General features: G+C 45.2%; 1 protein-coding gene across 2 annotated transcripts in view; it reads right to left on the reverse strand.

Annotated features, from left to right (window-relative positions):
• Positions 1–21,779, reverse strand: part of PDE4A (phosphodiesterase 4A) — a 122,775-nt gene that overhangs the window by 67,752 nt on the left and 33,244 nt on the right. The window contains exons 1-2 of one of the 2 annotated variants that reach the window (XM_066613585.1): positions 20,025–20,290; positions 1,159–1,344 (exon numbers count right to left, since the gene is read on the reverse strand). In XM_066613585.1, the coding sequence (XP_066469682.1) occupies positions 1,159–1,344; positions 20,025–20,161 (323 nt within the window). In that variant the 5' untranslated portion in view covers positions 20,162–20,290. Of the gene's footprint in view, positions 1–1,158; positions 1,345–20,024; positions 20,291–21,779 lie in introns of those variants that run through there. The other variant, XM_066613584.1, reaches the window with a different exon arrangement.

The raw sequence follows: 21,779 nt of genomic DNA on the forward strand, positions 1-21,779 counted from the left end.
TCTCAGGCAGAAAGAGGCTGGGAGACATCTTTTTAGCTGGAGACAGCAGGAACCAAACCCACAAAGAATGTACTCTACTACAATAACCTGCTTCAGCTCTTTCTGTTCTCCTCCAACATCCTCCATCTTCAAGGTACTCAAGAGATCCACAATAATGGAAGCCAGATTTGGCTTGCATCCAATCCCTTGGACTCTACAACACCACATGCATTTGTCAGATAGTTTATTTTCTCCCCTTCAGTACTTATACTAGCTAGAAGCTGTAGGAAGAGGGATGGAGAGCTCATGCTCTTTCCCCCATTGCATTCCTGAGTGAAAACAAAGGATGGCCTGCTTTTCCAAATCTGGCCCTGCCTCCTGTTATTCTCAATCTGAGTATGGTCTCCAAACTATGAGAAGGAGGTAAGGAATGCTTCCTCCTTTCCCAAATAAGAAACTGTGTCTGGGGATGCAGAGAGGTTTTATTTTGTTTATTTATTACAGTACTTATTAGACACCATCTTTCTTAGACTCAAGGCTGTTTACATAGAAAGGTTAACCATAAATCCCATTATTTTAAATGGGATTTTTACAAGTGTTACTCTATGAGAGAAACTCATAGAACTCTCCATTTCTCCAGATGTTTCCCTTTACAGTGCAGTCGTCATCCTGCCTTATACAGCTCTAGCCTCCCAAGCTTCCACAGGTAGCTGTTAGGTTGGCTCCTAAACCTAGCTCCTAGCGACCATTAACAGGCAGCACAGGTCTTGAACTGGGAGCTATGAGAACCAGAAACTGGCTTCTTGAACCAAGAGGGTTGCTGGACAGAGGAGAATGACAGGCAGTTCCAGCTGCCGCATTCACATTAACAGCCTTTAATCTTCCTGGTCTGGGAAGTCAAGTGATATTGCTTGATCTAAAGACTCCCAGATCTTCTCCCTTCCCTGGCTACAAAGAAAAGTCATCAAGCCCCCTTTCTCCCAAACCAACAGATTACCAAAACAACAAATTACCAAACCAACAGATTTCAGCCTGTCTGTCACCTGTCCTCAGTCCCTTGTCTTAAAGGGACAAGTAAGAAAATATTACCTCCCCAGCAGCCCTGAATAGTGGACCCCGTGTGCATGTGTGTGCGTGTGCGCGTGTGTGTATTCCTTCCAAGAAAGAAGGGAAACTTACGCTTCACTGGCAACAGACGAATTGCGTGACATGGTCTTGGGCGACATGTCATAATCGCTGTCTGAACGGTACAAGAAGGACTCGCGCCTTTGGCTCTGAGGGAAGCTGGGGTGCAGCACCAGACCTGGACTGGCCTGGGAATCCAGTGGGCTGCGTCCAGGTGATGGGCCATTCTCCACTTCGAAACTGCATGGGGAAAAGGAAATAGGTCAGAGGGGGAAAGGCCATTTGCAACATGCAGAGACAGACTGCACCATGGTCACCTAAAGGAGCTCTTCAGTATAACAAGGGGGAAGAAATACCCAGTCCCAGTTGTGCCCACCTGCTCTAACCTGCCTCCTCTTTATTCATATCTATATTCTGCTAGAGTAATTTCAGCGTGGCTGCCGATTTTTTGGAACTACACAGAAGCCTTCCAAGCAACTTCATTGCCAGCCTTCAGCTACTTGATTAAAGCTTTCAAAATTGATTTGATTTGACTGGAACTTTTATTCCTGTATTATAACAATCATTTTTATATTGTAAGGCTGCAATCCTGTCCACACTTTCCTGGCAGTAAGTCCCATTAACTATAATGGAATTTACTTCTGAGTGCCATGCGTAAGATTGGGCTCTGTGGGCAACTTCCACTGAAAAGGCAAACCATAAATGCTATATACATGTTTGTCAACCACCTGGAATTCTGTTTCAAAAGCCAAACTGGTACAGCATTCACTAACACACACACAAAAATGGTATTTTTCATTTACACCCTCACCCCACACATGCATCTGATGAAACGGATAGTTGGCTATACAAGATATTGCCACAGTATGTCCATCAATAAAATCCCTAGCTTTTTATTTTAAATTTGATAATCTCTCTTCCTTTTTCTTTTCTTTTCTTAAATAAAGCAAGCTATTTGCCCTCATTATTGTAAAGATGCTTTTAAAAACATGCAGCTAGTACTTGCACACTGTGAACTTAATGGATGAAGTTTCTGGGCTCTGCTATGTCTTTTCTGCATGACCTCCCCATTATGTTCTTTTATACTATTTCTCTTCATCACACACCTTTTGCCAAAATTCAGATATATGTTCAGTATAAAACCTGTATATTGAGCATGTTCATAAAACTAAGCAAATTTGAACCAGACAAATATTGACCCGAGTTATTTATTTATTTCAGACACCGAATTTTAGAGTTCTCAATATAAAATTTAAATTTCCTTTCCGAATTGGGAATGTTGGGTATAAACAGAGCTTTCAGAATCTCTCTCTTCCTTCCTTATTTCCTAATAGTTCCTGCAACTCCCCCTGCTGGTCACGGTACAGGTTTTTATTTTTTAAAACACACGCTTGCAGACATACATTTGTAAAAAATTTAGACTGGGCCTGGGAATTGACTCAAGATGTTTCTATTAGAAAATAACTGTGCAGAGATGTAAACAACATTTCTGTCCAGCTTAATACAGACTTGTGTGCAACCTGAAAGCTGTTTAACCAAACACTAATAAAAGTTATCGCCTTTACCTAGTTTATATAGTATCTCTGGAATGAACATGGAAAAATGAAGCACTGAATCTATAGCCGGCAGGACACAGGCACAAATGCCAACAGCAGCACAGCACCAGTTCTCTGTCAAGTCAGATGATGTACTTCAAGCCACAAAGGTTTGCCAATATATTCCTTTTCCCTTCCTAACCTGTGCCCCCTCCAATGCCAGAGCGTAGCCATCTCATCAATTCAGACCCATAAACTTCTGCTAGAACAGGCCGGTCAACTCACCAACATTCTGTTAAATGACCCTCTTGGTTGGACTGATTCACTCACAGTCCATGCTTGCTAATCGACTGGGAGGGTGGAGCTAGAAAAGTACAGCACAAAGCTCTTGCCCAATGTCACTCTCTGTGCCAACTGCACAAAGATAAACTCATCGCCCCACTAACCTTCGGGTGGGTATATGGGTGCCGAGACAAGCCATAGGTAGAGTGGGATGCTGCCTACATGCCAAGTTGATGCTGGTCCTCCTTCCTGCTGCTTGGCAGAGGTTGGGCTGGAACTCACAGTTCAGCCCAGATACCTGCAGGAGTCCCGCAGTCTTTTTCTTCCGTCCCTTCCTGTGAGGACTAGGGGGACAGTGGTGCAATCCAATTGAGAAACAAAGTCTGGAGTAAAGGGTTGACTCATCACTCTGCAACCGACACTCGAAAGGGTGGAGTAAGGGAGGCAGGGTGGGTAGGGGCTCCCCCAATGTATCCAAGGAATGGAGGACATCCCTAACATGTCCAGAGGGGTGTAAAGCAGCTTTATCAGACCCTCTCAGAAGAAAGGAGGCTGGACTTCCTCTTTTCTGTGGTTTCCGTTTGTTTTGGTTTCAGTTAAAGATGAGAGAGTAACTCCTCTTCTACACACACATGTCTTTGCTAAAGGATTTCCACTTCCAAGACAGAGGGAGTGCCAAAAACAAACAACCCCAAAAAGTCACTGTTTGTCTGCATATAATGAAATGCACATAATGAAATGAACGATTTCATGAAATGAACGATTATGGTCAAAATGAAGGTAAAATACAGAACATTCCCCCACCCCCCCAATCAGGTGACAATCAGGTGACAATAGAAAAAAGCCAAATACAAATCATCCAACCTTGCAAAGAGTTCCTCTTCCTACTAGAAAACAAGGTTCAAAAGGCAACAACTATAAGTAAGTAGTAAGACGACTGCTCAAACCTGAAGGAAACATCCTCATCAAGAACACTTTGGCCCCTTGGAGTTTAATGAATGTATTTCCCGTATGTTGAAAAGTTATCTTATTTTCCCCCATTCAATGTTACCAGCCTCATATGTGTTCAGTGTCAGTGCTCCAATAAACATTTGAGGAGATACTTATTATCACTACTAAGGGCCAACCCCCACATTTCCTTACTTAACAGTAGTCACAGGAACTTCCAATTAGATGGAGGAAGAATTAAATCCCTCTCACAGCACCACCGAGGAGACTTCTTGCAAAGGAGGAAACAATTTCCCCCTATTTAAATTGCACCATTTTCCCCAATTTGAATAGCACACACCACTGAAAAATTATTAGCCCTGGAGCAGGGGAAGCTGCTGAAGTTAAACAGATCTGGGTCTGATCACTGCCTTGGATTGGGGACCTTCTTATACCCACTGCCTTGGGATTCACTGAGGAAAAGAGGGGCACAAATGAAATTTAGAAAGCTACTTGCTGTCATGATCTAGAAAATGAATCATGCTACTTCAAGGAAACAGTCCTGTGAAACTGCCCTTCTCAGACAGGAACACAGACCCAGAAACAGGAAATACAATATGAGGCACACTACTACATAGGGAAAGGAAGGAGAGGATTCATGTAAAAATCATACCTGCACTGAGCAAGGGGTATGGACTAGATGACCGCCAAGAGACTTCCACATCTAACATTCTATAATTTTATTCAGATTTGGAGAGGGGGGTCTCCTAAATATTGAGTAAACCTGCCAGATGGGGCCCAAGCAATACTATAACAGGAAGAAAACCAGCCTTAAGATATGAATATAGATTTTAAAAAAACTAGGCTGCTAGGGTTGACCAATTTTTCCTTCCCACAACACAACAGTAACTCAGCAGCTCAATGTGCTTTACTGTGTTGGGCTGCAGGCAGAAAAGTGGCCAGGATGCTGTTCTGCTTGGCCTGCTGTACTCACCAAGCATTCTAGCAAACTTTTTATCTGCTGCCTTTACAATGTGTTCAAATATCCCAAACTGAAAAGAAAACATTGTGTTTTATTATTATTTTGATAACTGTAAATATACTGCATAATTTATTATGTCTGTCTCACATCCCCATACCTGAACATCATGTGGAAGCAAGAGTGCTTATGACCTCTCTCTCTCTCTCTCTCTCTCTCTCTCTCACACACACACACACACACACACCCTATGTGAAATACCATCAAGGTTCATTTCAGGTGCAGCTTTATTCATTCATGGAGGGTCCATTCAGGTGATTAGCAGTTGTTTTTTGCACTGTAAATGGAATTCTGCAGCCCCAATAGAATTGGGGGTCCCAATAGAACTAGTGTATCTCTAGATAAAGCTTGGCAACCTTCAGTCTCGAAAGACTATGGTACAAGCCTACAGCACCTACAGACCAGGCGGTCTCCCATCCAAGTACTAACCAGGCCTGACCCTGCTTAGCTTCTGAGATCAGACGAGATCGGGCATGTGCAGGGTAACAGTTGCTCCCTGGGGGCTGGGGATAAGAATAGGCCCTCAGTTTGGCTGTACTTGTCGTAAGAGGCGACTAAACAGCTACCGGGTAGATGGGACTCGTCAGCCTGGGAAGGCAGCTCATCTGAGAGAAGGAAAACTCTGATCCCAAACCTCCACTGCCTTGTGGCTACATCCAGTTATGGAAAAGGCTTCAGGAGTCAACCTTGAGGCAAAATCCGGAGCCAGAGTCCCTGAGGCAGTTCATGGCTGAACACAGTCACATTCTGGCAACTCCTGCGATGCCGCTGGAACCAACCGTATTGGCCTCTGCCTTTCCATTGGACCATTTCAGCGACGTGGAGAGGGGGGATTTGCTGCATGGGTAACAGCCTATCCTCCATACCTACTTTACCCAGGCTTTGCGCACTGGAGAGGACACTGTTCCAGAACCACCATTCAGAGCGTGACACCATAGTCTTCGGAGACTGAAGGATGCCAACATCTCTAGATATGCAACAGCAGTTTGCAACAAGCTTCACAAGTTGCAAAGCTTCCAGCAAGAAAGTAATTTGCTTTCATGAAGCATAGTGACTGCTCCAAATGGAGATTTTACCCAACATATTTTGGTGCAGGAGGTGGAAAGCTCAAGTGGCAGGAATCCAGCTCAGTGAATTGTGTTCCATGATGAGACATATCTATCCAATTCTCTTATCAAGCATCAAAACACCAAAAGCTGGCTGCTCAGAGTCCACACCCGCCAAAAGAAACAATAAAAAATGAGAAAGCGCAGCATTCTCGAAATCTGAAATGAAAAGATGTTTTTGTTTGTGTGACACTAACCCACTGACTCCTATCCTTGGCTAATTCGCTTATGTTCCTTGAGAGCAGAGCTTGATTAAAGACAAGCTTCCAAATCCCTTCCTAGTAAGCCAAAGGCTCTTTCAGAAGCAAGAAGGAAAGGGTTAGCTTCCCCCTGCACACAGTAACAGCTCCCTGTTCTGATGAACTCTCTGAAAGATGGCTTTCCAGCTGTTGGAGCACATTTTTCAGCATCCTGTCTTTTTTTTTTTTTTTAAGATTCTGCAGGACTGGGTCACACAGCTAGAACACTGGGGAATCCTGCCTGCTAACAGGCCCGTTTACCTGACTCTTAAAAACCAAAGGTTTTTTGATTGAGGACCAATCCAACTCAGCCCAAGACATTTTGCTACCCCAAGCAGGTGTACACCACAGTCCGAGAACCATGGCCCAGTACCCCAAACAATGTCCTGTAACTCTCAGGTTGCATGTGACCCAAAATCCTGCACTGGTTACTGTGGAGATCTTAGGAAGTGCTGAAAGGCGCAAGAGCGCTTTGTATCCCAATGCATAATGGCAAGCTCACGAAAACAGAATAGCTCAAAGAATTCAAACTAATTATGGCGTTAAATAGCTTTTATTAAATTTGTTAAAATAGCTTTACTAAACCTGCTAATGGAGCAAAGAGGAGCCTTTCCAAATGGTATCCTCTTATATTTAGCAGGGGGAGAGTAAGTGCCTCTCTTCAACCCAGCATGGCATCTTTTTCAGTGGCTTTTGCTAGTGTTTCTTCTGCATCTCTTTTCAGATTGCGAGTCCTGTGGGGACAGGGAACCATTTACTGACTTATCTTGCTATGCAAACTGCTTTGAACTAGTTTTTGCTGAAAAGCGGTATATGAATATTCTTAATAAACTCGTCAGAATCTGGGACAGGAGGAGCAAGGAACGAGTGTTCCTGCTTATGAACAGAGTGTAGGTGTTAAAACTGGCATTGGGGGGAAAAAGGGTACATCATATTTTATGGATTGTGACTTGCTGGCATTTCTCACTACTTAAATGAGCAGCTGGCAGTTCAACTTGGGAAAACTCAGTTTCTATAAGTAGGTATAGGCAACCTACAACCCGCATGCTGGATCTGACCTGCCACTCAAAATAATCTGGCCTGAAGTCCCAAAAAGATATATCCACCTAGCCTGCAGTAGTCCTAAAAAAGAATTCAAGTTTGTAATTTTACCTCTGTGAGGCTTACAGTGTAAGAAGGTGGTGGACAGGTCAATGAAAGTGTCAACCCAATGTGCGGCTGCAGTGAAGAAAGCCAATTCTATGCTTGGGATTATTAGAAAAGGTATTGAGAAGGAAACAGCTAATATTATAATGCTGTTGTACAAATCGATGGTAAGGCCACACCTGAAGTATTGTGTCCAGTTCTGGTTACCGCATCTCAAAAAGGACATAGTGGAAATGGAAAAGATGCAAAAGAGAGTGACTAAGATGATTACTGGGCTGGGGCACCTTCCTTATGAGGAAAGGCTACAGTGTCTGAGCCTCTTTAGCCTAGAAAAGAGACGCCTGAGGGGGGACATGACTGAGACATACAAAATTATGCATGGGAAGGATAAAGTGGATAGAGAGATGCTCTTTACACTAAATTTGAGTGTTGGGAGGGTTAGGACATACAAAAGAAAATTTCTTTACTCAGAGTGTGGTTGGTCTCTGGAACTCCTTGCCACAGGATGTGATGATGGCATCTGGCCTGGATGCCTTTAAAAGGGGATTGGACAAGTTTCTGGAGGAAAAATCCATTATGGGTTACACGCCATGATGCGTATGTGCAACCTCCTGATTTTAGAAATCGGCTATGTATCAGAATGTCAGATGCAAGGGAGGGCACCAGGATGCGGGTGTCTTGTTATCTGGTGCATTGGGGGCATTTGGCATTTGGGGCATTTGGTGGGCTGCTGTGAGATACAGGAAGCTGGACTAGATGGGCCTATGGCCTGATCCAGTGGGGCTGTTCTTATGTTCTTACCATGGGCAGAAGTTTCCTTTGAGCATCATTCTCTGTCTGGACATGTGTCCCTATGCACTGTGCCCATCTCTTTTTATTTAGCTCTATGGCCTAATCAGGAGGTTGGTGTATGTGTATGGAACATGCACACACTCTTACTACTGATGGACCCAATGCCTGGCCACTATGCGGAAGAAGGTTGACAACCCCTGCTCTAAAGCATCACAGTTCTCAAAATGCCACTGGTGGCAGCATGAGGAAGAGTTTCATTCTGTTACTACACACAGACAACATCCAATAGGGGGCAGTGAGATTCATGACACTACATCTCTCTTGGCAATTACAGTGCATGTGCCAGCTTGGAGAACAACTGCAAAATATTGTCATTTGACTGCTCACAGATGCAATGCTGCCCCCAACAAAAGCACAACCTCAAGGAAACAACTGGACCGCAAACCACAAATAGGAAACAGCTGCACGTTTTACTGTGCTAAAAACCAATTGTCAAGACAGTCCTATCTTAGGCTGTAAGTAACTCAGAGTTGTTACAAGTAGTGTGTCTTGCTCTCCAACCTCCCAAGCGTGCTTATTAAAGTAAACACTACGCTGAAACAACTCAATGTTAATAGCTCAGTGAGATATCCCTCTGGCATGTATTTGGTGCTATGACACAACACAGGCTAAGAAACCACTCACAATAAGTATGGAACCCGCCTAGAATCAAAGTCACTGCAAACATGTCCCTCAGTTCAATGCCTGGGATCAAACAAGCCAGCATCACCACATGCTTCCCTCCAGCTGGGCTTTTCAGTTTGCTTGGGGGTGTGCCTGTTGTCAACAGCTGGGGAGGCCTTAGGAGGCCTCTCATCCTCTTATAGCGAGAGCAGCTCAACAGACAGATCTGTTGACTTCCCCAGAGATCAGGAGGCTGTCAGTCCAGAGGGAGAACAAGTCTATCTATGTTCGCTCTGTTATTCACCCCCCCATGTACCAGGCAAAGGCAAGAATGTCCAAGCTACAAGGTTGAAACCGCCAGTAAGAACATAAATATATTTTGTTTTGAATAGTATACAGTAGTAGTATTTTTCAAAAGCATAAAGTCACATAAATTTTAAAAATGGAACTAATCCATTTAAGGCAGGAGGTCTGGTCTAGAGGGTAGAGCCTCCGTCTGCCTGAAGAAAGGTCGCCAGTTCGAGGCCACCGGCACCGTGCGACCTTGAAGCAGCTGACAAGCTGAAGCCGAGCTATTCCATCTGCTCTGAGCGTGGGAGGATGGAGGCCAGAATTTGAAGCCAGATCGGATTGAAACACCTGAATGTAGTGGTTCTTGAAAGAGAGAACCTTCTTTCAATTGTAAAAATCCCTATTTAATAAGGGATTTGGATAAGCCTGCCTATGTAAACCTCCTTGAATAAAGTCTTGAATAAAGACCAAGAAAGGCGGTATATAAATACCTGTTATTATTATTATAATTATTATCCTCTTCCCCCCCCCCCCCGTTCACTAAATATGAAACTCTAGCATAGCCTCACACCAGCTCTGTAATGCACATTAGGACGGTGTCAGAGAGGAAGGGTTGTAGGTGACCTGCAATACCAATACATTTAGCATAAGAAGATTTGGGTCTTCCCCTGGGTCACTAAAGACTCATTCAGATCAAATAAGATGGGGCTTAAACCAACCAGCTGTTGATGCAGTTTGTTAATATATCATGGAATTTCCTCCGCTACAGTCTTGCTGAAAAGAGATAATTCTAATTTGATAGGCAAAGAAACTGATGTACAGGAAGAATTGCACATATTTGGAACCTACCCCTAGAATTTAGGTTCTTCCTGGGGTTAGGAAGGTAAAAACAATGAACATGATCTGGGGTTTCAACATCTGTCATGGGCAAGTAAAAGATTTACAAGCATCTATGGCAGTGTTTCTCAACCAGTGGTAGGGGTACCGCCACTGGTACTTGAGATGGTGTCTGGTAGTACTCGCAGGACCCCAGGACATCTGCCGCCCAGCAATAAGACCAGAAACCTGACACAACAAACAGCAGTAAGCGGCTCAGCTGCGCAGGCAGAGCTCCTAAGCATGCTTTTCCATGTTCGAAAAAGTCCTCCTGTCCACCCTGAATCTCTTACAGATGTTTATTGCATTGCATCTGCTCTCCCAACTCAGAAGTAACTGGTGATGATGTCATTACTTCCAGTGGTATTTCGAATAGGTGAACCATGTGAAGTGGTATGGCAGAGGACAAACTTTGAGAAATTCTGATCTGTGGAAAAGGGAAGATCAGAAGATCATCAGGTGGATGCTGTGGTGTTGACAGCGATTCCATGTTTTGACAGCTGGTTGACAGCTCTGGGAAGGGAAGGGCTGGCTCCACAGCTGTAATCAATAAAGGCCAATGGGACTCTGATGGACACCTGAACTTCATTTGACCTTGATGGGACTTTGAATGGACATGGACTGAAGAGATGGCTCAGCTGAGCCTAATTTGGACTTAACAAGAGGCTAGCAAGGTAGCTCACAGCTGAGCTGCATTTTGGATGATGAGACATCCAAAGGATAAAAGGCGGCTTCAGAAGGACCAAAGGCTACCCTGACCCAGAGGGAGACGCTATCTGATCCAGAGGAGACCGGACCGGGACCGGACCCTGACTTTTGCCTGCTGCACTTGTGAGTTTAACAAGGGAAGCTAATTAGCCTTAAGCGGGCACAAGGCCCAGTGGATTAGGATTTGGCAGAACAATGTCTTAATTCTACTTGGGATAGGGAAGCATTTTAGATAAGGATGTGCTTAACACAAGCAGTCCAGGTGAAAGAAGGATGGCCTCTTTCCATACTTGAAATTCAGAAATTCATGGAGTGATCCTTTCATTTCATGTTTGCCAGCAAGAAAACATCAGGGAGACCCATGCAGAATGTTATACTTCCAGCTCATATTGGCTAACTCAGTGCATACTACACAAGGGTTCTCTGCTTACACACATGGTGCTGTTTGTGCAAGTACATTTTTTGATGTCGGTTCAGTTGGAAATCCCTCTCAGACAGGAGGGCACAGCTGTTGAGAGCCGCCTATGTCATTCCCCAGAGAGGAGGGAATGGAAGGCGATAAGATTAAGGAGACGTCACTGCAACGTAGTGCAAATAAAGTGAAGGGACTTTATCAGCGTCCAGACAGACAAGGAAGAAGGGCAATGATTTACATTTTCAAGCAAGGAGTCATCAAGTCATGCCTGCACCCTGGGGCACTGTAATTTTTTGGCACAGAGGACATGCAGGTTCTATTTCCAGTCAGTTCTCCAACTGACTTGGGGAAGAATTATTTTATTTCTCCTTCCTTCTTTTCTTTTGCACCTCAATTCCCTTTGCCATGCTTCAGCTAGTTCAGGGCAACTAGGATTGTGTCTATTTAGTAGTTGGCACGTGCAGTGGGCCTTTGTTAGACTCCATTGAACTTGCTACTGCAGTTCACATAACATAAAAGTGATATGGAATTGTGCAATTTACATACACCTTCTTGGGAGTAAACATCACTGGACTGAACAGAAATTTCTTCCAAGTAAATGTACATGGGATCAGACTTAATGGCTTCAGTTCTATGCAAGTTTACTTGGGAGTTTATGTGCAGAGGAACACTGCAGTTCTTGAACCTAAGCTCCTTCTCGCCAAGTGCAACAGCCCACTGCACTGCCTGAACCTTAGCTGGATGAGCATCTTCAAGAGCTCAAAGTAACCCCAACTAATAGACCTGTAGCAGTCCTAGCAAGTACTGACTGCCCTGGGTATAATAGAGACACCAAGCATATACACAGGAGCCCTATGCGAAGTTGCTGTGCATTCTGTCTTCTAGGATTGCAGTTGTATTTTACAAAGAGGGCCAGACCAGGGATCCTTAGTCTGAGATACTCAGTGGTACTGGAGCAGACCTTATTTTTAATTGTGAACTGTAGGAAGGCTATATAGTCATAAGCACAAAGACTAAGCGAGGGGTTTGTGTTTTGCTTTAACAAGACACCTTTTTTTATTAGTATACTCTTCACTGAAATTTCAAGACCAAATACTGTTGATTAACAACAACAAGGATGTAAACTAGAAAAGACTTGGAAAATAGAACTATCTGCAAGGTGTTAGTTAAGTCACTCCCTGCTAGCATGCTGACAGATTGCTTACTCTTGGATATCAGATAAGAAACAAACACAAATAAATAGGATTGGAGTATGAAGAGCTGTAGAAAGAGCAAGGGAAAGGTAATAACTTATACTGTACCAGCTTCTGATGGCCAATTGGGTAGGGACTTCTCAAAGTGGTACCCCAACTTTGAAACATTTGAAAAGATCAGCACCTTCCCTGTTAGCCTTTCAGCAAGCAATAAAAATCTTCCCTTTCCATTTAGTGTCCTGCCAGACTTTTTGGTGGTTTTAGTTGCTGTTCAATTACTGCAAACTGGATTACTAGTATGTTTTTATCATCTGCTGCTGATTTTACTGCTCTGCTGTTTTTAGTGCTTTTATTACTTATTATTCCAATTTTTATTATTTTATTACTTATTTTTAAGCTTTCATGATTTTTCTCTTTTACTGTATTATATTTTAATCTTTCTTAACAGCCTTGGGCATCCCAGTTTTATGGGAGGAAAGGCAGGATATAAATATTTTAAATAAATACATTATGTTACGCTGTCTGCATTGTTTCAACATAAAGGCCAACTTGGGGAATGCCTATTTGCCTCAAGCCTTAATGCTTGAGGTGGGAACATATAAACTGTCTTACACAATAGCATCTATTCTCATCTAGCTCTGTATTTACTGTCTTGCAGCTTTACAGAATTTCAGGCAGAGAAAAGTCTTTTCCTACCTGGAGATACAAGGGTCTGAACACAGAACCTTCTGCATGCAAGGCATGTGCTCTACCAAGTAGCTTGGTTAGTCACTCTGAACTATAGCAACCTGCGGATATCAACCTCTGCAGGGGCTGGTTTGTCTCTACAAATCTTAAGAAGGAAAACAGGAGCGTAAGGGACCAACTGGTAAGAGTCCTGTCTGTCCCCCGCCCCCAAGCCTGCAGGCATGGGAGAATTCCTCTGGAAATATGAAATTAAGCACAGCAGAAGACTCATGTTGGAATATCCGCAGTTGCCTCTCTGTTTCCAATTAGGATTGGGTGTGGTTATTTCTTTGGAAGGTTTGTGGTGTGCAGAGGATCTTTTACCCGAAGGGTTCACTTAAGGTTAGGGCACCAAGTTAGACGTCACCTTGGCAGCTGGGTTGCACAAGAGGGGTGGGTCTAGAGGGGGTTGCTAATGGACCAAAAATGGGAGAAAAGGAGGGAGAGGCTGTTGGTATAAATACATTTGCAAATGCTAAGCTTCACAACCCCCTAAATAAAAGGGGTGGAGAGAGATACTTGTGAATTTCCTCCAAAGGTGTGCGATCTGCAGTAGGTTGCTCAGAGTTTTATGGCAAAAAGGGAGCATTATTGCCACAAGGACCCTGTTTTCTTAGATGACCTGCTCTCACCTACATATCAGACAAATAAAGGACATGTGGAATGAGCGGAAAGAAAAAGACAACCAGAATTTGGGGGATCTTATCCAACTGTAAAGGATAGTAGACAATAGTATGCAAGATCAGGGTTCTGTTAGGGTCAACAAAGTCAGTAGAGGCAGGAGATCAGGATTTCTGGATTCTAAGCCATGTTTTGGGAGGTGAGAGATGCTTAAAGCAGAGCATCCATGGATCCCCAAGGCCTTACTGGTGTCGTGTAGCAGCCAAGAGACTGTAATGAATCAGGAAAACACTGAATCTTGTGTCTGCCATGCTCACTAGGTGACCTTAGGCAAGCCACTCTCTCACTTTCAGCTGAACCCCCACCCAATATAAAAATAACACTGATCTACCTTATAGTGTTGCTGATAACACTAGAGGATGAAAAGGCAAGCAGCATACATGAAGCACTTTGAACATGCAGAAGTGCCATCAAAATGCTAAACATTCCTACTTTCCACTCACTGACTGAGTGTTGGCAACTTCCATTGACTTGGCTGTTACTGCTTTTTTTCTGAATAAGACCAATGCCACAGTATTTGTGGAACGCTTTGGAAGAAGAGCCACTACAGAATGCAGAGACCAAGTAAACAGGTTCTCTGACGCTCTGCAACTCTCTCAGAGGGCAATCAGCGATTTGATGCCTTTGCTGTTGTGCCCACTGCTAGCTCCCGTGAGACCTCCTCCAGTTAGCAGGAACTGCTTTTCCCTCTCCGTCTAGGCTGCGGTGCCCAAACCTGCTAAAGAGAGAAGATTGTTTGGCAAATGAGACATACTGCTAAAGCAGAACAACTGCAGGCCCAATAAAAAGAACACCTTGGTATTTAATCATGGCAATCGCTGAACAAATTATCTACTGCAAACATCCCATCAGGAAGTAATCAATTAATGAAAGTTAACAAATTAGATAAAGGTATAATGGGAAAGCCAGAGTAGCATATTGATCATTCAGAGCTTAGGTGCAGTGACAGAATGTGTGTGTCCTGTGCGGGGTGTGTATGTGTGCACAAGCAGTCAACCAAGGTATGTACTGCTTTGTAAGCAAAGAGGAATGCTTATCCTTGTGCACAGAACACATGAACATTGGTGTATAAGATGTGTCAATGTGAGGTTTATGTCATGGGTTGTATGAACATGCCTTGTCTGAACAGGTCATAGATACACATCTATGAATAATCTATTCATATGGTGCTGTTGTGGGTTCGGAATGCAAGCTAATGAGCATTACAGATTGAACACTGTACTGAAATTTTCTCTACCCTAACTCAAAATGGCAAGAATTAAGTCTGGGACTTTCTGCATGTGAAGTAGAGTAGGTGCTCCACCGCTGAGCCCAGTCTTTCACAGTGAGGGAGTAGTGCTGGGAGAAATCCATCCATGCTGGTTAGAAAGAGTTCATATTAATTTAGCATGCCAATACCACAGCATTCCCATAACAAATATTTGTACAATATAGCACTTTCCAAGTGTGCAAAGTACATCAAGTGTATTATCTTGATGTTGCCCCTACAACAACTTTGGGCCCAATCCTATCCAACTTTCCAGCTCCAGTGTAGCCACAATGCAGCCCCATGGTAAGGGAACACATGCTCCCATATCTTAAAAAGGCCCCAGTTATTGTCCCACAACCACAGGATGCAGCCCACATCCCACTGGCACAGCTACACCAGCACTAGAAAATTGGATAGGATTGGGTCCTTTGTAAGTTAAGTACAATATTATTATCCCCATATTGCAGCTGAGGCTGAGAGGGGCTGGCTTGCCCAAGAGTGCCTAAAAAATTCTAAGCAGAGGCACAGTAAATCCAGTTTCACGGCTCTCTCTCTCTTTGCCACCGCACTACACAATACTGCCCTAACTGAAGGGACTGAGCCTTGGGGGAAAAAAAAAAAGCTGCCAAGCAATTCTAATGCTTGAGTCTTGGTCAAAATGCCCAGCAAAGCAACTGGAATCTTAAATCCATCTCCCCTTCACTCCACTTGGGGCTTCTCTTTAGGTCTTCAGGACTGCTACAGGTACATTACCCCTTATTCGGACATCTGAAATCCATACATTTTTGTCCAAAAGTTTTTTTGTAATTTTCTGTAGCGTGAAAAATAGAAGGTCTTGTGCTCATTCTCTTGTATAGTGTGGGCACAGGCTGTAAGTTCTATTATCTGTCCATGGTGTGTACCTGTACCTACATTACTGAAAAATGTCAAAGAGACCAGCAGACATATAGGTAACAATGAAAAGAGCAATAGGAAGCATTTCTCATATTTACCCAATTAGTCTAAAATCCACACAAATCCAAATTCCAGATACCATCCCATCCCAAGCGGTTAGGATAAGGAATACTCAACCTGTACAAGCTTACAGAACAACAACAAAAAAGCAGCCAAGAAACTCATTCAAGACAATTAAGAGTGGAGAATGACGAACTCAAATTCTCTGCCTTTTAACCAGCTCTGGGTGTGTGGGTGGATGCATGCATGTGTACATTGAGAATGTGTGGTTTTCTATTGGATGGCCCCTTGAACATATGACACTGTTGTACCAAGTCAGACTACTGTCCATCCAAGTTCAATATTTCTAACTAAAAATATCAGCTCTTGAAAGTTTCAGTCTTTCCTATCGCTGACGTTTGGGACCTTCGATGTGCAAAGGAAGTATGCTCTGCCACTGAATTATGAACCGTCTGGATGGCCCATTTGACATACTGGGGTTGAAAACATAATGGCAGCTTATAAAACAAGAGTTGTAGCCAAGAAGATGCTTGTCCCTTCTGCAATACTTAATGCCTCTTCTCTGAATTGTTAAATTAAAAAAAGAAAAAGCAAGCGTCTGGTCTTTTTACTGATGCAGATGTACACAAACAATATGCAGGCAGGATTCTCCAAATTACTCAGTACAGAAACTCAATAACTACACCCATAACTACAAAGACACCTGTTTGAACGACATAATGGCACATTAACTGTACTCAAATAACTGTAACAAATTAAGGCTAGAGACAGACAGAAATTCAGGTTAGAGCAGCAAAGTTTGAAGGAGGGAATGCTGCTTGTGATGGGTACATTCCACCCAGTCCCTGGTGAATAGGTTTTGCAGGTTTGTGCACCGTTTCAAAAAAGTCCAAAACCTGTTAGACAAGAGAGGGACAAAAGACATGTGTGCAGACATCATGGCAAACGATGGCTCTTTCAGCTCCTTAAAAACAAACTGTTTGTACCTAACCCAATTTGAAACATAGCCGACTTCTCATGTTTGGGCTTTGCATTGACTTGCTACACTTCATCACCAGCATGCTCTTATTAAGCCCCACCGTCATAAAATTCTGGGCGACTGGCCTGCTTATCAATTGTTTAGTAACAGCTGAGTGCGTCATGAGTTATCTTGGACATTATCCAAGTGGAAGCTCCATTCCCAGCTGGCTGGGTCAACCACCTTCACCTATTCCAGGGGTCAGGCAGGAGCAAACGGGGACAGAAGCCTTTTCCTATATTTGCAGCAAAGCATCTACTGAGCCTTTCATGTGTGCTCTGAGCTGGCAGCAAGCCTAGTATCCCTCTCTGAAGTTACTCAGTGCAGAACCTGAAATAAGGGATAAGCAGCAGTACAGGGACCTTGGCCCAGTAACACGCTCCTGAGAAAACCAAGAAGAGCAGAAGATTGGGACGCAGTGTTACCACACCAGGCCACTTCCCAAGCGCTTAAATATAGCTTGCCTTCTCTGGTTTCTCATTTGACATTTCTCTGCCCTGCCAGACTGGGCATGCAATATAGCAATGATGATTCTCTCTTAACTCCCCTATGTAGCTGCCAAAGAAAGCTTGAGAGGGAGAAAAAAAAGTGAGAAAAGACTCAAGCAACTTGATTCTGAGATGCTGAAGATCCTTCAGGGAAGACACCCCCACCATTACTTTCCTGCCTTGTTATAATCCTAACCCTGTTTATGCAGAATTCAGTCCCAAAGAATTCAATTAAACACTTACTCCCAAGCAAGCAGTCACAGAGGATGGCAGCCTTAGAGACTGCCATCACAATTGCAGGGAAGGCAACAGTACATTGCACAATACAAAAAGAAACTCAGGAGTGTTTTGTTCTGGTAGGCACACATTTGAGCAAACCTGCTTACCAGAACAGGAAGATTATGGAGATCTAGGAGTTCCTGTTGAGACCCAGTCCTGAGGTAAGGGTACAAACATTCCCTTACTTTGAGGAGGCCTCCGTGAGTGACACCCACCTGCAGGACGAAGCACACGATCCAATGGAACCACTATGCCAGTGCTGGAAAGTACTGACATAAGGGGTTAGGATTGTGCCCTAAATTGGACAGAGATCTGCTGCCTATACTCTTTGTAGGTGAGCACAGACTCAACTTAGCAGCTCATTTGCTGAGTACTGGGAGTTTTTATAGACACAGTCATAGAGGAGAGAAAGTGAAGAAGTGACAATGAAAATGAAAATAAGGCAAGACTATCCCAGTAAATTCTTGATCATTTGATGTGTTCTTCTTATGTAGCTCAGCATGAGAATAAGATTTTAATTAGCTTAAAGTGCCAACAATTGGCAATATGCAAACAGGGGTGGGAGCAGGACATACTGCAAATATGCCTGTTGACTCTTCCTGAAACTCAGCTTTATTGAATTTGCTGCAATTTTATTTCCTTTTTCTCCCACTAAGGGGACCCACAGTGGCTTACAGCAGCCTTGCAGTTGGATTTAGGGTGAAAAGGTGTTATTGTGGAGGAATTTTGATGGGGTATCAGTGCATTAATTTTCTGCAAATACTCTAACAAGTTTACCAAATGAAGAAAGAAGCCTCTTTGGCTTTGGTATGTTTGTAAACATTGAATCCACACAGTTGTGGGTGGGGCATGTTCTAATTCTGGATGCCCAGAGTGCTTGACAATCTTTTTTATTTATTTATTTAATTATTATTTATTTCTCCACCCAACAATAGGTCTCTAATGTTTCCATGCCACAGGTGGGAAACTGCGGCCATGAGAAGATGAGTCGTAGGCAACACATCCACGTGGACCACCCTGTCAGTCCATGGGATTGAGATGAATTCTGCTCTCTCACCCACCAGACTGCACTTGGAACTGATGCCATCTTGCTGTTCCCTTCCAGACTACTTAACTTTTAGCCTGATTCCTGGTGCCATCACAAACCCAGACGAACAGCTACAATAAGTTTGATCCTGTCCTTTGCCCAACAGTAACCCCGAAAATAAGGATTGCTTATTACGATGTTCTGTACCGTGGAGCAAACATCACAAAAAAGTTGCACAAATGCTCAACATCAACTGTGACGCATGGTTTGGAGGCCCAAAGTCATTTCAATGCAAGGCTGTGGCACTGACTGATGGGAAACGAGAAGCAAAAGGAAAGCTCTTTGTACACACATTCCCAAAAACCATGGGGGAGGGACAGAGAAGAGGGGGTGGCTGGGGGAGGGGGTAAGCTACACTTGATGCTTACTGGCCCTAGCAAATATGACTTTTCTCTGCCTTAAGGCAGATGGTGCCAGACAGACCTTTCCCTTTGCACTTGGCCAGGAGGTTTCCTGCCCAGCATGTGTGCAGGAAAAGGGTGGCGCCTGTCAGAGCAAGATCAAAACCAGAAGCAGACTCAGAGACAGATGTGCCCCCCCCCAAAAAAAAATCCTGTCCCTTCTTACTAAACAGACACATGAAAAGCTAACACAGTTCTTGCTGGAAGACAGGATCTAAAGGGCTTAATTCAAAAAGAGTCCTAGTAATAGACAGCAAGGTTGGCAGCTCTGAAACTGAGGCCACCAGTATGCACACATACAACCCTCTGACCAGGGCAAAAAGCATTCCAGAAAAAAAGGAGCACCATCCCTTTTGGGCTACGCAAGAGCACAGCCGGTTCACTGGGCCACACAAGTAGCACAGAGCCAGCTGGAACAGACAAGTTACTCGGAGCGCCTAGGAAGCTGGACAGGTGTGCTCCCCCCAGGCTCTTGGGGAACGCTGCCCAGTGTGGGGGGCCCCAACTCTTTGCAGGAGTCATGGGAGCCAACAGTGGGTCCCAAAAACCACTGCAATGCCACCCAGGAGGTGTGGGGAATGTCTATGGGTGCTAAGAAAGTGCCCACAGGTGGCCAAGAGTCAATGTGTCACCAAAGCCACTTGGAGGGTTGCCACAGTGGCAGCGTGCCTGCCATCGGAGGGGACCTGGGGAACTGCTGCCGCCGAGGCTCCCAGGGCACCACTCTGGTGCCATGCAGAGCACCTGGACCCCGTGGGGGCTGCCCACACCCCCGCCCAGGCAGGAGGGCAAGACCCCTTGCCCAGGCCCCAGCCAGCCACCCACCTGACCGCCTTGGCCAGCAGCCGGTGCCGCTGAATGTCCTCTTCGCTGAAGGAGAAATGCATGACCGCCTGGACGGCGCGCGGCTGACCCGTCGGGAGCCCAGGGAACCGCGGCGCCGCGAAGGCCTTGGCGGGCATGAAAGAGTCCGGGGCGGGAGCCGCTCATGGGGGAGAAAAGAGCCCTGCGAGTCCCTCAGCCTCCCGAGAACTCCCGGCGTCGGCACAGGCAAGCACCGGGCGGGCGCCTCTCGCTGCTGCTGCTGCTGCTGCTGCGAGTCCCAAGGCACAGCCGCGCTCGGGGGAGGAGCTGCGAGCGGCAAAGCCCGGCGCCAGATGCGCGCGGGTGGCTGCACGAGGGAGGCGGGGTGGCCGGCGGCGCCGCGGGACAGGCAGCGCGCCCCGCACCCTGCCGGAGGGGCCTGCCGCGCGGGCCGGCCTCGCCTCGCCTCGCCCCTCCCCACGCCCACTGCTCCGCACGGGACCGCCGGGCAGCTCTGCCATCCATTCGCCTCAGCCAGAACTCCCGCGCGCCTTCGCGCAGCACCTCTTGGTCAGCGCCAGAGGCGCACGGGCCTCATCCTGCCCAGCACCGCTGCAGCTGCAATGCAGCCCCCAGGCCAGGGAACACCCTTCCCTCACCTGCAGGAGCCCTCTGGAAGTGCCTACGCACCGCAGGAGACAGCAGGGAGTTGCAGTGGGTGGGGAGGCAGAGCCTCCCCGCCTGAGTCTTTTGGAAAGTGCCACCTGGAGGCTCTGCCTCCCCACACACTGCACCTCCCTGGGATGCAGTGCACACCTCATTGGCACGGCTGCACTGGAAAACTGGACAGAACTGAGCCTTGAGTGCCACTGAGCATGCACAGAGTACTTTCAACCTTCTCCCCCCCCCCCTTCTTAACATTGAGTGACTCCACAAATCTAGGTTTTGGGAACAGAGTTTTCAGGTCACAACGTCCACCCGGACACCATTCCTTTCAAAAGCTAAACCCAGACCCAGAATCAAAAGTTTACTGAACACTGTGCCACATGGTTTTGAACATCACCGCCAGCAGAACAAACCAAATGCAGGCCAGACCACTAACATCAAGCCTGCAGGCCAGACTCACCCTCCCCAAGACTAGTGGCCACTGAAGTCTGCAACTGGAGTTTAGACCAGTTTTGTTCAGGGGTGGGCAAACTTTCAACTTTAGGAGTTCCTGGACTTTTAACCATTGTATAGAGGAGGGAATTTCAGCACAGTTTATCTCACAGATGAGAAGCTGTACCTGCTGAAATTCTCGCTCCTACACAATTGTTGACCAGGATCCCTAAAATTGAAAGTTTGCCTACCCCCCCCCCCCATTTAGATTGTTAAACTTTTAGGTAACAAATCCAGCATTTCTAATCCTAGGCATACCTGCTCAGAAGTAAGTAAGCTACAATCCTATTCAGATTGTCCTGAATAGTAGGAGTAAGTAAGAACTGTTGGCTATAATGGGACTTCTGAGTAGACACATAGAAGCTTATGCTAAGAGCTTACATCTACTCCCACTATTTTTCACATTTTATACTACCATTCATCCAAGGAGTTCAAATACATAGTCCCTCCCTTCCTTTTGTCGTCATAACCACCCTGTGAGGTAGGCAAGGCTGAGAGATAGTGACTGACTCAAGGTCACCCAGGAAGCTTTATGGTTGAGCAGGGATTTGAACATGTATCTCTCCTGAACCACTACACCATCCTGGCTATCACACCTGAATATTCATACAGTCTAAA

This window comes from Tiliqua scincoides, chromosome 2 (assembly GCF_035046505.1).
Source record: "Tiliqua scincoides isolate rTilSci1 chromosome 2, rTilSci1.hap2, whole genome shotgun sequence".
NCBI classification, from domain to species: domain Eukaryota; kingdom Metazoa; phylum Chordata; class Lepidosauria; order Squamata; family Scincidae; genus Tiliqua; species Tiliqua scincoides.